This window comes from Chiloscyllium plagiosum, chromosome 42 (genome assembly GCF_004010195.1).
Source record: "Chiloscyllium plagiosum isolate BGI_BamShark_2017 chromosome 42, ASM401019v2, whole genome shotgun sequence".
Taxonomy (NCBI): domain Eukaryota; kingdom Metazoa; phylum Chordata; class Chondrichthyes; order Orectolobiformes; family Hemiscylliidae; genus Chiloscyllium; species Chiloscyllium plagiosum.
Window position 1 is genome coordinate 11,213,374 of NC_057751.1, and position 15,267 is coordinate 11,228,640.

At 50.8% G+C, this 15,267-nt stretch overlaps 1 protein-coding gene across 2 annotated transcripts in view; it reads right to left on the bottom strand.

The window, feature by feature from the left end:
• LOC122543124 (fibroblast growth factor receptor 1-like) overlaps window positions 1-15,267 on the bottom strand; it is a 141,544-nt gene that overhangs the window by 64,193 nt on the left and 62,084 nt on the right. The window contains exons 1-2 of one of the 2 annotated variants that reach the window (XM_043681461.1): window positions 13,130-13,353; window positions 9,642-9,843 (exon numbers count right to left, since the gene is read on the bottom strand). In XM_043681461.1, coding sequence (XP_043537396.1) covers window positions 9,642-9,732 — 91 coding nt within the window. In that variant the 5' untranslated portion in view covers window positions 9,733-9,843; window positions 13,130-13,353. Of the gene's footprint in view, window positions 1-9,641; window positions 9,844-13,129; window positions 13,354-15,267 lie in introns of those variants that run through there. The other variant, XM_043681460.1, reaches the window with a different exon arrangement.

Genomic DNA, 15,267 nt, shown 5'->3' on the forward strand with positions numbered 1-15,267 from the left:
CCTCCTCCCTCCATCCCATGTTCGCCTCCTCCTCCTCCGTCCCCCCCACCCCCTCACCCCCCTGCCTGCTCCCTGACCCCGAGACTCCCTCTTCCATCAGGCCTCGTGCTGTGTGAAAAGGGCGCTCGACTCAGAACTGTATTTCTGGATTGCATGTCATGTGCAAACAACAGCCAAGGTGGAACTCAATCCCAGCAGCTTGTCGGAGTGCCAGGGGCTTTCAGCGTTGCAGGCTGAATGGCTCCCTGTTTCAGGCCAGCCCCAGGGCTCTGAAGGATCACCTTTAAGGGTGTTCTCCACACTCACCGTTAGCCAGCTCCGCCCACAGCTGGGAATGAATGGGAGAAAACTTAGCAACCACCCAACTCCCCTCATCTGCAGCAAGTGGGCTCCAGTGTGATGCACACCACAGTCAAATAGCTCACTGCAATCCACAAATCGAAACACCTTGCGGGCTGCCCCACCTCCGCAGGGTTACTGAAAGCATGCTGGGTTCTTGAAAAATCAACCTTCTTCCCAGTTCCCCACTGCACCACCACAAGCCAGAGACTGAACCGGACGTGGGAAGGTGTTGGGTGACAGGAGACATGTCCAGATTCCTTCCTGACCGTGTATTCTCCAGGAGCCCTACAAACAACAGAAATCTCGGCCTCCTCTAGCTAATCAATCCTCATCTCCCACGTCCCATGGGTTCGACAATCCCCTCATGAAAACCCTTCACATCGTTCTCTCTCCCTGCTTTCAGACTCTCCTCGAGAAACGACGCTAACTTTCGCCAAAACTGACATCACTTGCCCCTTCCCCAACACCGCCTCACCCTGTCCTGCGCAGCACCCTGGGACTGCTGTGTAAACACAAGCTACTGGAAGTTTGATTGTCTTGACCCAGTCCCTTATGTGTGCAAAAGGCCCCAGGCCCAAAAGGCCCACACACTTACGCCAACACCACCAGCATTCTCGGCTAAGATGGCTGCCCGAGGAACAACAGAGAAATGTGCGACAGACAGGTTCTCCTCCCCCTAGTGTTCTGGACCCCAGTGGCCATCCAAGACACTGGAAGAACAGTGGCTCCCTCACCACCATCACTCATTGCCCACTGACTGGGTTTTCTTCTGAATATCACTCGCATCTCCACCCTATCCTCCTCCCAAAATGGCTGCCAATGAAGGAGAGCAATTAGCGACAGCAACCCCTGCTTCCGGCTCAGCTTGTGGATGACCTGGAACACCCCCCACACCGACTGACTGACTGAGTGGGTAGGCAAGCGTTGTGGAGGGGGAGGTAGGGAGAGCTCGAGTGTGAGAGTGTGCTGGGGGGTGCGCTGGTGAAGGGATGAGGTGGGGGGCAAACAGGTCAGAGTGTGAGAAGGAAGAGAAATCACCAACGAGGGGCTGAGAGAGAGCTGTGGATACCAGCCCCTGCCCCACGGTGTAATGGCTATTTGACTGCTGCTGGTGCAGGCAGCAGAGAGGCTGGACTGGGTAGGCACCCTGAGTTATTCGGTGGTTAATAAAGCAGCAGAGAGATTGAGTGTAGCCAGCGTGCACAGACAGTGGGGCTTTTGTCTGCCTGTCGTGTATTGAGTATGATTGCAGTATTTACTGCATTCCTTTCAACACACCTCACCTTATCCTTCCCACTGACCAGGGGATTACTTGCTGCTGCTCAGGTTTCAGGACAGATTCCGAATGCTGGGAATGAGAGACTGGTCCCCACTACACCCCTCATCCCACTGACCCTCCCCATCCCCTGAGAAGTGGAGAGGTGTTTGGTGGAGGGGAATAGGGAGGGAGGGAGAGAGAGAGAGAGAGAGAGAGAGAGAGAGAGAGAGACAGGGACATGGAGAGTCAAGAAGTGAGAGAGAGCAAGCGAGAGAGAACAAGAATGAGACAGAGAGAGCGCAGAGAGGACAAAGACAGCAGACACAGTGAGAGAGAGAAAACAAAGAGAGAGATAGAGAGAGAGAAAAGCAGACAGTGAAGGACCAGCTGTGCCTAGCCACACATCAGAAAGCTGCGGTCTATACTCCTGGATTCAACCCCCCTTTTGCCTGAGGAAATGCTATGGAGGATGACTGGCTTATCAACTGCATGGGGCCTCACAGTCCCTGGGGAACAGCACAGCAGAGGCTGCCCACGAGGGTGATGACATTTCCTGGGGATTTGGTTGGAGGTGGCAGATAAATGCAAAGGCCTCTTGTGTTTGCGGTGGTTTCTCTGCACCTTAGCACCAATCCTGAGGGCTGACAGGTGCCAGCCAAGCCTGAGGAAAGTACCAGAGCCCAGTGTGCCCAGGCTGAACTGACAGGCTGCTTATTGAACCCTGGGTCCGTGACGGGCATAGGGAGGACTTGCTACCCTGCAAAGGGTAAACTCACCCAAGCACCCAGCAGTTCCAGTGAGACTGGCTCCTGCGTCTCTCTGCCAACCACTGTCACCAACCAGTCAGCCATGTTGTTGTATGTGGGATCTTCCTGTGTGTAGATTGGGCTCCCTCAAGCCAGTGGTCTTTCTCTCTGAGACAAATCTCATGCCATTCCTGTCTGAAAGGAAAGATACAGGCCATTCCCCTCTGCAGGGACTACACTGGCATAAGCCCCTTCATCAGGAATGCCCGAAACATCGACTCTCCCGCCCCTCGGATGCTGCCTGACCTGCTGTGCTTTTCCAGCGCCACCCTTTTCAACACGGACACAGTTTCAATGCTGAAGAAAGTGAGTAAACCCAGATGATATATTGAAAGCAGTGGGTGCACCACAAGGGTAACCCACCCAGATGCGATGTTTACAGAGCTCTGAACAAAGACACTGGCATTCTGCTGGGAAACTCCAACCTTGCCCAGAACATTTCAGTCCTGTGCAGCAACCTCACCAAGGTATTGGGAGATCAAACGCTTCAGGAACATGTGGCTGTGATCCCCAGCTGTTTTCAAGAAGCTGACTCTGTGATGGGGACATCCTTCGTATGGCAGTAATGTCTGGGGGGAATAAGCTCCTTCCCAGCAGCATACAGCAAGTGCCAAAACAGATGGCCAGGCATGGAAAGGAGGCCCATTGTCCCAAGTAGTCCATACCAATGGGTAGCACGGTGGCTCAGTGGTTGGCACTGCTGCCTCACAGTGCCAGGGTCCCAGGTTTGATTCCAGCCTTGGGCGACTGTCTGCGTGGAGTTTGCACATTCTCCCCGTGTCTGCGTGGGTTTCCTCCGGGTGCTCCGGTTTCCTCCCACAGTCCAAAGATGTGCAGGTCAGGTGAATTGGCCATCCTAACTTGCCCATAGTGTTAGGTGTGTTAGAGGGAAATGTAGGGGAATGGGTGTGGGTGGGTTACCCTTCGGAGGGTTGGTGTGGATTTGTTGGGCTGAAGGGCCTGTTTCCACACTGTAGGGAATCTAATCTAATCAATCCACTTGGGTAAAAAAAAACCCACAATCGCACAAATCAAAGGCTGCTTTTCAAATCCCAAGCCTAAGCCACGATGAAGGTGGGAGCTGAGGAACAACCCCAGGAGAAATCCGGCTTCCTAAATATCAGTGCTGCTGGCCACCATTTTGCAATGAGCTCTGACTGGCCATAAATCCCATTCCCAATTTCCCAGTGACACAAGTGGAACCCTCACTTTGACTGCAAAAGACAAGGTCATTTGGCCCTTCTGGAGAGGGAACTTTGACACCAAGCACAGCTTGTGTGGAGTTAAAACACCATGCCATGCTGACATCAGATAACACGAAGATGGAGTGCAGGCCTGTGGGCCTCCAGTCAGACCCACGGGCTACGGGAAGCAATGCTCAGATCCAGCCTCCTGCTCCCACAGAGGAGTTCCCTTACGGGACAGACAATCCCACATTCCAAACCCATCTGGGATTTGTCTCAGGAATGGGCCCAAATTCAATTGGACACCCATTCCCCAATGGCAGGGAAGAGGGAGCTTTGAAGAAACACGTTTGAGGAGAAATCCCCAACTCCATCAAAGTTTCGGGTGAAGGGGGTGGTGTGGGGTGGGGGGGGGGGGGGGCTGTGAAATTCCAGAGCTGAGGAATCTGGGAGGTGAAAGCACAGTGAGATCTCAAGGTTGGAACAGTTTGGAGCCAGGCACTGCAAGGCTGTGATGAGAGTCTGAAAATGGAAAGATAGGCTGGAGCAGGTGATCTCAGTACTGGTGGGTGAACAGGGCCTGAGCTGTGCCTCAGGAAATAGGCAGCTTCCTGTTTCTGTTGGTTGGAAGATTGGAGGCTGGCCTGGAGGATATCGGAATAACCACATCTTGTGGTAACAGATGCATAGATGAGGAGGGAGTTAAAAATGGAAAAGGCAGATCCACCCACGGACAGACTCACTCCAAAAGCACATCGTCTTTGGGACGAAAATACGCTTTAAATTAGAAACATCTGAGCAGGTTTGTCCAATGTTTGAAGAGAGTGCCTGTGGAAACGTCCATCCACATCGCAATCTGAGCCACATAATGTTTACGGTACACAGAGCCCAAAACAGGCAACAAAACACCAGCGCCCAAGACTGATTTTGGCACAACTCTCCCAGAATCATCAGGCTGTACTTTCCGGTGGTCCACATATCACTGGGTAAAGACTGAGATCGCAGAGATAAACATAGGATAAATAAGCCTGCTTCATCCCAGTGGAGTGAGATAGTGAACTTTCAACAAGATGCCTTCCCAATCTCCAAGACCCATTTGCTCAAGATTCCCTATCCCGGATCCCTCACTATTTCCAGTTCCCAATCCCAAAGTCCCTCAGTGCCCCATGATTCCAAATCCCAGAGTTCCTCCATGTCCCATCATTGACAATCCCAGATTCCGTCACTGATCCATCATTGTCAATCTGAGTCCACCATTGCCTGGAATTCCCAATTCCAGACTCCCTCACTGCACCAACATCCCCAATCCCAGAGTCCCTCACTGCATTGCAATGCCCCATCCCAGAATCCCTCATTTCCCCATTACTCCCAATCTGTCAGGATCTCATTAACTCATGATTCCTGGTTCCAGAGTCCCTCATTGCTCCGTGATTTCAAATCTCAAATTCCATCATTGCACTGTGATCCTTAATCCCAGAGTTCCTCACCCTGTTCATTTCCCAATCCCAGAGATCTTGATTCTCCAAATTACGAATCCCTCTTCCACTCTGGGCTGTCAATTTGCACCGAAGCCATTCAGTGAGACAGAAACCAAAGCTGCTTTCACTGTAACTGCAGTTTAATAATTCCTTTTTATTTCATTCCTGAGACAGTGCTGCACAACACTGAACCGGTCTTCTTCCCTCCCACCAGTTCATGTGTGTTTCCAATTAAAGGGATATCTTCCAGGCACAACCCACTGAGGCCAGGGCAGCAGCAACAAAACTAAGGCAAAGGGAGGGGAATGAATGAATCAAAGTGGGACACCACGTAAGGCACCCCCTCCCCCAACAGTTCCCAGCTCACCCTACTATTGAGTCTTCCAACTGTTAAGACCCAGGAATCTGATGAAGGGGCAGTGCTCCGAAAGCTCGTGCTCTCAAATGAACTTGTTGTCATGTGACCTTTGACCTTAAAAAGCAAACAGACAAACCCGAATCCGAGACAGGCGTTCACCACAGCGGGGGCAGGGAGGGTGGGGGTTGTGGGAGTGGAGAATGGAAGAGGGGGTAAGAGATGGTTGTGCACGGAGATTAAAAGATTGGGCAGCAAAGGGTTAAACAAAAGTGTGCATCGGACTGTTAGAAACCTGAAACTGCAAACTGAGACGCCATGCCTGAGAAAAGCAATTTCAGCTGGTGATGGGGCTACAGAATGGAGGCCGTGAGTAATAGCTGAATGCCGAGTTTCTTAACTGACTTGCTGAGGTTTAGACAGCTCCCCTCACTTGATTCAGTACGTGACAAGATTCTTTTCTGGGGATGCTGCTTCCCCCCCGCCAAACCCCCAATCTGGTCTCGCCACCACCCCCACCCCCCTCTCTCTCTGGGAAAATATTGCCCCAGCTGTCTAAGTTCACCTTTGACCGCAGGGGCCCACTCTCCGTGATAATCAATCAAGTAGCTCCCACCTCCCAGGCCCCAGAGCTGCTCAATTCATCACCGCTCCAGACACACAACGTCAGGTACTGCTTCCTGTAGGCCTCTGCCTCAGGCAATGTGATGGCCAGCAGACCAGCCGAGCTGAGATTTGCCTCTGTGAGCCATTCCCGACAATCCCAACGCCTGCACAAGTGGCCAGAGCCTGAGGGCCTTTGTGACGCAGAACCCAACGCGCCCAGAGCCCAATAAATCGAAGGCAGCTGATGCCTGATGATACCAACCCACGGCTGTGTGCCTTGCACAGGACACAACGGGACCTCACCTATATCCACAACCTGACCTTAGCCACCCCTTCCTGGCCCCTCACTTCAAATCCCTCCTCTTTTCCTTCCGTTCCACTCCTTAGGTTCCACACCAGGCCGGACAGGTCACCAACACTGTACTGAAGATGTGTTGACAATGACACCTCGCCAGGCAATGAGATATCTGCAGAAAACCACACCCAATGAAGCCACGACCTTTGGTTCCATCATTCCAAGCACCATTCTGGCTGCAGTCAGCCAAGTATTTTGCAAGGGTTTGGTGACTGAATGTGCCAGTCTCAACAGGAGAGCGACTCTGAAGCCCATCATGACACACTCTCAATCCTGCAAGCACACCAAATCGCCATTCTGCTGCTGTGCTGTCCCTGTCCTGGGAGTGTTTAATGGGGGACAGTGTAGAAAGAACTTTACTCTGTATCTAACCCCCTTGTTGTCCCCCTTCAGGGAGTGTTTGACAGGGGGAGAGTGCAGAGAGAGCTTTACTCAGTATCTGTATTCGTGCTGCCCCTGTCCCAGGACTGTTTGACGGGGGACAGTGTAGAGGTAGCTTTACTCTAACCCTGTGCTGCCCCTGTCCTGGGAGTGTTTGATGGCAGACAGTGTAGAGAGAGCTGTATTTTTAATTTACTTTAAGTTTGGAAGAGTCGAGAACATTTTTTTAAACTGAAAGCAGAGTTAGATTTAGTCCGAGTGTAAAAGTGTCGAAGTAGCTTTATTCTGTCTCTAACTCCGTCTTGCTCCTGTGCTGGGAGTATTGGACAGAATCAATGTCAAGGAGCTTTATTTTCAGTTTAAAAGAGTAGAGGGAGTTTTAGTTTGTCATCAGGAAATGCACAGTGGAGGAAACCGTTCATCCCCTGATTCCGATTTTGCCTTTCAATGAGATAATGACTGTCCTGGAATGTAGTTCCATCCTACCCTTTTATGGATTGGTTTGTAAACTATATCGATGCCTGATTCAGTCCCCAAGGATATCCTGCTTTCTGTGGAGAAAGTGTATATGCGTTTCCCCATTCATTCCGCCAATGGCCTGACTCTGTTTATTTTCACATCTCCTTAATGTTTTTCTGAAAATAGCGGAAAAAGGATTTCGCTATCCAGTCAATACCACCCAAAATCATCCTGAAGACCTCCTCCACTTTTCCGATTCCTGGGAACTGAGTCCTCTTTGGCATCGTCTCTCAGGAGCTAACGTTCTGAGACTGCGATGCAGCAGTGCTTTGAAGTCTCCCAGGTCAGATGCAATGTCTGGGACTGCTAGCCTTGTTCATCCATATGTGGCTCACACTAACAGGTTGTGGTCTAACACAGGGGCTGGCTGCTGAGTCTATCCTCTTCCTGAACCACGGCCTGCTAGTGAGTCATTCTGTGTAAGTGCACCACCAACACTGGCATCTCCAAGTCTTCATCACCTGCAAACAATTTGCCTGACTCTTCAGCTTGGCAGAGTCTGAGGACTTGGCAGAGGCCAGAGAATAACATTCGCAAGCGTCAGCACTCTCTGCTCATCGACAGCACACAGGTTAATCTCAGGCCTCGGACACAGATGGACAGCCTGCTTCAAACAACAAGACTTCAGTACTGAACCCACTCCGAAATCAGAGTCTGTCACCAGGGACCCAAGCTCCTGGGGACTGCCTTCCTGCTGAACCATTTTGACAGAGTGAGATGAGCATTTCTGTCGCATATTTTACAACCTCACGACATCCCAAAACACATGACAGCCAATCCCTCTGCAGCATCACCAAAGTTCCAATACAGGAAACACAGCAGCCACTCTGTGCACAGCAAGATCCCACAAGCTGAAAAATGATATGCTCTTTGTTGAAGTCTTAACCAATGAATAGATATTGGCCAGGACAGAAAAGAAAGCTCTCTGAGTGCGCCTTGCACTGCATCAAGGCATAGCCTACACGCAAATGTCTCCCACCTGAAAGACAGAATCACAAAATCCCTGAGTAACACACTGGGGTCCAAACCGAGCTAACAGGTACACATCACAGACTGGGCCCAAACCGAGCTAACAGGTACACATCACAGACTGGGGCCCAAACCGAGCTAACGGGTACACATCACAGACTGGGGCCCAAACCGAGCTAACGGGTACACATCACAGACTGGGGCCCAAACTGAGCTAATGGGTAAACAACACAGACTGGGCCCAAACCGAGCTAATGGGTACACATCACAGACTGGGGCCCAAACCGAGCTAACGGGTACAAATCACAAACTGAGGTCCAAACCGAGCTAACGGGTACACATCACAGACTGGGGCCCAAACTGAGCTAATGGGTAAACAACACAGACTGGGGCCCAAACTGAGCTAATGGGTAAACAACACAGACTGGGCCCAAACCGAGCTAACGGGTACAAATCACAGACGGGGCCCAAACCGAGCTAACGGGTACAAATCACAGACTGGGGTCCAAACCGAGCTAACGGGTACAAATCACAGACTGGGGCCCATACCGAGCTAATGGGTACAAATCACACACTAAAGCCCAAACTGAGCTAATGTATTCCAATCTCCAGACTGCAAATGGAACCCCCAGGATCTCCCTCAGATCGGCAAAGGTACTTCCAACGGAGCTCCAAGCATCCCGTACTCTCGGGCTGCACAGCCTACAGCTGTTATCCAGGCCCAAGACCTCAGATGCTGGTCATCCGAAACTACCACAGAGAATGCTGGTGAGCTGCAGCAGGAATGGCTGCACTGCTACACAGGGAGAAACAGAATTGACATTCCCAACCCGGTATGATGCTCCTCCAGTGCCGAAGAGTTCTACCGGATTTGAAACATTATCTCTCTCTCTCTGCACAGATATTGCCAGATTTGCCGAGTTCCTCCAGCATTCTCAGCATTTGACTCAGATTCTTATCTTTGGTGTGAACGTGGGCAAAGTGTGTCATCAATGGGTCTTGCAGTTTTCCAGTCTCCCCTCACTTCTGGCAGGAGTATGCAAACGGGATGACAAGTTTACAGAAGAAATAGCACCAAATTCTCTCAACTCCATCCTTGCAGATGGGTGTGAGGTGGATGCTCATTACGTCACTGACAAAGGTGCAATCTAACTCCTGCGCTGACACAGAAAGAAACATAGTGGAGGAGAACAAACAAAGTCTGGCCCAATCAGAGAACCTCAGACAGTGCGACACTCTCCCAGGGAACATCAACCTGAATGACTCGTGTGGGGCTCACTGTCTCACCCTGAGCAGACACTGTTCCCAGCCAGAGTGTGGTGTGAAGAAGCTATTGCCACTGTCCTGAACGTGAGGCTGTCATGGCCCGGTCAGAGAGCAGTCCTTACCTTGATTTGGGAAGGTCAGTGCTGGCCGTGCTGTCGAGACAGACACTAAGCCAAGCACAGCCCAGCACACCAGGTGAACGCAGCCGATCATTCCAGCTCTGCTTCAGCTCTCAGCCAATGGCCCGAACTATCACCATTTGTATTCCAGTCGGGTATAGCTGTCCCACCTCTACAAGCGATTCGCCCGACTTCGATCTTGCAGCTGTCAAAGAACAGAAGGTTTCCAATTAAAACCAACAAGGAAGGAAACTCATCCAGTTTCAACCAGCAAATCAGTGCCATGTTCCTCAGAGCATTTCGTTTGGGGAATCATCTATGTGGGTGATTGCTTCACAGTCACCAACATTCTCATGGCACTTCAATAGGCTGACTCCTTGAAACTTCTCAGCTCATTTCCGAGCTCCCCTCATTCATGTGTTGGCCCAAGGTGCTGAGAATCTCAGCAAATCTCAGACATCAGGTGCACATGTGTGTGTGTAGGAATGTACCTCTGTGTGTGTGTGTGTCTCTATGTTTTTGTGTGAGTGCGTGTGCGCGTTTTTGCGGGGGGCGGGGGCGGGGGCGGTGCAGAAGGTCATCAATCAAAAACAGCAAACCCTGTTGTTTTTTTCCCTACAACCTTGTTCCATTCCCCAACCTGAAGAAGCTGAGAGCCAGCCACATTACTGTGGATATGGAGCCACATGTCAGCCAGACCAGGTTAGGATGACAGATTCCCTTCCCTCATGGGCATTACTCAACCGGATGGGCTTTTTCTGACAATCAATGGTGGTTTCATGGTCATTAACAGATTGTTCATTCCAGACACTTTTTTCTCCCAAAGGAATGCGAATTCCACCAAGTGGGATTGAAACCTGGGACCCTAGAAGATGAGCTGAGGTTCTGGATTAACACTTGAGCAATAATCCCATGAGATGATCACCTCCCCAGCTCAGGGTACTGTGGTGGGTTTACCAATCTCCCTAGCCCATCGGTGTGGAGGTGGACATGTACTGTTTACTCTCTGTGATGAGGTAACTCGCTAAATAGCCAGTGGCTCATGAGTGAGAGTTCAACACTCTTCCCTCGAGTTTTATTGACCTCAGTGCACACACTGTCTCTGAAGCAACATGTCTGCAGAGCTAGGAGAGACTCTGACTGGGATCGAACTAGCACATCGCTATGAAAGTAATGACAGCACATTCCCCTGCCCCACCACTCGACAACATGTCGAGCAATGCCAATGATCTCGTCACAGGTTGTCCCCTGTTCCTACTGGGTTTGGCTAGACCAGAGCTCCCCATCATAAGCAGCCCCCCACCTTGCAGGCTCTGGAGAATCCAGATCAGCCCAACTCTGCTGCCGACACCCCACTGACCCACACCAACCAAGTCCCAATGCAGCCATGAGCCCTGTGCCCACTGACCAACACTGGCTGATGGGGCAAGCCTTATCAAAATGTATTTTCACCTCCATCGTCTGCCTTGTCCCTCCTCAGCTTGAGAAGGAACTCCCAGGCCAGCAACCCTCCCAGTTATCTGTGCTCTTCCAGTTCTGGTTCCACCACTGATCACTGCGCCTTCAGCAAGCATGGTCTTAAAAGCCTGCTCTTCCCTCCGTTCACCTCTCTCGCTCTCTCTCTCTCTCGACCTCACTGTTATCTTGCAAGGCACATCTGAATCATGTCACTCTGACCAGGCTTCCACTCAGCAGCCCTGATCAGGGGCTCCGTGTCGAATTTCATCTGATAATGCACCTGCAAAGTACCCTGAGACACAGTCTTGTGTTTGGTGCACCACATTATTGCTCGTGAAACACTGTCATGGCAGACTTTACAGCAGCAACAAATCATTCAGTTCGGAGTCAAACACCATCGGGCCTGGTGGAAACACACACGAATCCTGAGCTATGTTAGTGAAAACCACTGAGAGTTGCTTCTGTCGTGGGCTTGAGCTTTGACTAGAACCAGTGAATACCTGCTCCCCAATTCCCACATTCCGATGAGATGTTCACAGCTTGCGGATGAGCCCACGGAATTTTTTTTGGGTGACACAGCAGTCAAGGTTACTGGACTGCACAGGAATCTCACCACAAACCAGGCTCTGAGGAAACAAGACCCTGGGGTACTGTGCAATACCCAGCTACGACTGAGGACCACACATGGCAAAGTGGAGCTGGGAACCAGGAGATAGCCAGGAAAATGGCTATTACTCCCAGTCAGAAAAAAACCTTGCACTCACATCCAGCACCATCGCCTGGTTTATTTTGGAGTTTGGTATCTATACAGGCAGGAGGAGTAGGCCATCTGACCTCTTTGAGCCTGTTCCACCATTCAGTAAGATCCTGGCTGATCTTTCCGAGGCCTCGGGTCCACTTACCCGCCCTCTCACCATAACTCTTAATACCTTTACTGTTCCAAACTCTGTCCGTCTTTGCCTTACAAAACATTCAAAGAGGGTAAGCTCACTGGGCAGGGTTTCCTCAGGTACACAGCCCTCTGGGTGAACAAATTCCTGCACAGCTCAGTCTGAAATCTGCTCCCCCATATTTTGAGGCTAAGCCCACTCGTTCTAGTTTTACACATCAATGGAAACAACCTCCCTGTTTCTATCTTCTCTATTCCCTTCACAATTTTATGTTTCTGTAAGATTCCCCCCTCATTCTTCAGAACTCCAATGAATATAATCCCAGTCTACTCAGTCTCTCCTCATAAGCCAACCCTTTCAACTCCAGAATCAACCTAGTGACCTTCCTCTGTACCCCCTCCAGTGCCAGTACATCCTTTCTCAAGTAAGGAGACCCAAACTGCACACACTACTCCAGGTATGGCCTCACCAGCACGAACACATTTTCAGGTTGTTAATGCCAGCACAGAGTTTCACATCTTGGCTCCGACTCTCCAATTACTGCTGCAGCAGCACAAAAGGGCAGCCACCCCCATTGCCACACTAAACGGGGACAAACTAGCAGCTGGCAGAACAGAAGCACCCATCGGATGGACGGTGCTGGGCATCTCCAGTTTTCACCGTCAGAGCTCAGGGCCACCCACCGACCCCAGCAGCCCGAGCCCTTCAGAGTTCCCTTGGTCCCTCCTCAAGTACCACAGGGTACATTCCAAACATTGCTCCCTTTCCTGACACCTTGGCTGCTGGAGACTTGCAGAGTTTCACTGAGAGAAAGCTAAGGCACTGTTGTCAAGGCAATCTCAGCAAAGCACCCACTTTGTGTGCGGTCTGTGCAACCTGTGGGCAAACAGTGATCGCTCTGGCAGCTATCTGCTTCAATAAACATACAGGCACACACAACCCTACACAAACACACACACACCTTCCACATACACAGACAGAACTCTCCACACACATACACAGGCAGACACACACACAGAAAACCCTTCACACACACCCCCACACACAGACGCGCACTCACACAAACTAACAAGTCTCTCAGTTTGAGATTTTCAAACTCTTGAAAGTACACTGAATCTACCATTCATTATTTCCTTTCCTGACCTGCTGCAAGTTGAAATGTGAACGTTTGTTCCCTTGACTCTCCTTGGCTCTGTGAACAATTTCCCCACTGCAGTGAAAGGCAACTGAAGGCCGGCACTTCCAGTCAGACTCCAGTTACCGTGCGCTGCTCACACAGAATCTGCAGTCCTGTGTCTCTCACACAACAGAGAGATCGGGTCAGGCTCAAACACCACTTCAAAATACAGCGACAGACCACCTTCCACAGACCATGACGACTCACTGCTCGTGCTCACTTCCAACAACTGAGGACTGGGGCAGGAGCGACACTCCCTTGTGATGCTGAGCCAGCCTGGAGAGCGGACAGACTCCTCCAAGTTCTCTGTGCTGCGGACGGCTTGTTCAGAAGCTCCTTGAGCAAACACGAGGGGGGGGATCACGTCATATAAAGGGCAAGGCCAGAGTCCACCCTCTGCCTGTGACACACAGCCTGTCAGAATCTATCACTCTCTCCGGCCTCACAACCTCACAGGCAGGAAATCAACAAGCATTTCTGAAGGACCCAACTGTTCTCTCCTCAAAGAAACAGCCTCAAGGCTGATAATATTTGTCCAAGTTGGTTGGTTTTGCAAGTGACCAGTGCGATGTTTGTTACTTCAAATCACCGTGTGGCACAGAGACAGTGACAGCCTCAGGCATAGCCCCTTCGATCAATATGATTCTCCAGTACAGAGTGGTTCCTGTCAGAATGATGCATGGCTCCAATCAACTGACTGTATAACCTGCACTTGGCAGCGACAGCAGCAGCCACATCATGATTACTACGTGCTGATGACTCAGGAATGAGGCACACAGCAGAGATCTGGCTCAAGCTCTTCAGCGCTGAATAATTCTCCAAGTATTAGGAGCATCAACATCGCCAGAGATCAATCGGTGGAGCTCTGCTCGGACTGTCAAACAACTCCAGCATGTTTTCAGCTATTAACCCCTGTGCCCCCAGCCCCGTCACTGCTCAGAGGGGTTGGTGGCAGAGAGGGACAAGCTGCTTTCGCACTGGACTTCATACGGAGGGAAAGCTCCTGACATCTGACTCGTCCTCCTGCCAGATCCATCTCAGGCCTTTCTGACAATTGCAGGCTGCTGTGACTTTGGCGGCTCAGTCAGAAAGTTAAAGAGTAAGTTCCACGTGACGTTGACTGTTCATCCTCAGGCCATTCAGCCCAAGAACCATGCTTGGCTTGCATGCTCCCACCTTTCTTCATCTGACACTATTAATGAGTCCTGGCTTTCCTCTCTTTCTCTCTCTCTCATCTTTCGATCAGGCCTTCGCTTGTCACTTCAACTCCCTGTGGGAACACAGTCCACATTCTAACCCCTTTCTGGGCGAACACTTTTCCCTTGGGTTTACAACGGATTGAGTGCTGACTCTCATATTCATGGCTACCAGTCACAGACACCAGTCAGAAACATCTTCAACTCGATCGACTTGATCAAGACCTCTTAGCAGACCCACAGAGAAATCCTCCATGAAGCTGACCACAGGAAGGCAAAACAATCCGTTCACTTGACAAGGTAGAAAACCCTTAAAGATACACGTGACAAGCCAAAACCAAGAGTCGGTCAGACAGAAAATCTTAACAAGTCAGTGCTCTTGAAAAATGAAGCCTCACAGGCAGAGGCCGTGCCCTGCTGTTAAACTAGAAGGTTGTGTCTATCAAACAGTACATCACTTCTGGAACACGGATACAAGTCAGGAGGAGGCCAGTGAGAGAGGGAGTGGCTGGGCAGAGCCAGCAGCACAGCAGTCCCTGAGGAGAGAGAGGCATTTCCTTTCACAGAAGCAGGGAAGGTTGGAAACTATCAGGGATGAAGCTGTGAGGAGAGATGATACAAATAAGGCCTGTTTTCTCCAGAATATAGAAGGTTAAGGGGTGACCTGATCGAAGTCCGCAGTTTATTAACAGGAGAAGACAGGGTAAATAAAGCTAAACTATTTCCACTGGTTGAGGGTTTTAGAATAGGGGACATGGTCGGAGTGTTGGGAGCAGACCATTCTGGACAGATGTTAAGAAGTACTCATACACAGACAGGGTGGGTGACATGGTGGCTCAGTAAGTTAGCACTGCTGCCTCACAGCACCAGGGAGCTGGGTCCGATTCCAGCCTCAGGCGACTGCCTGT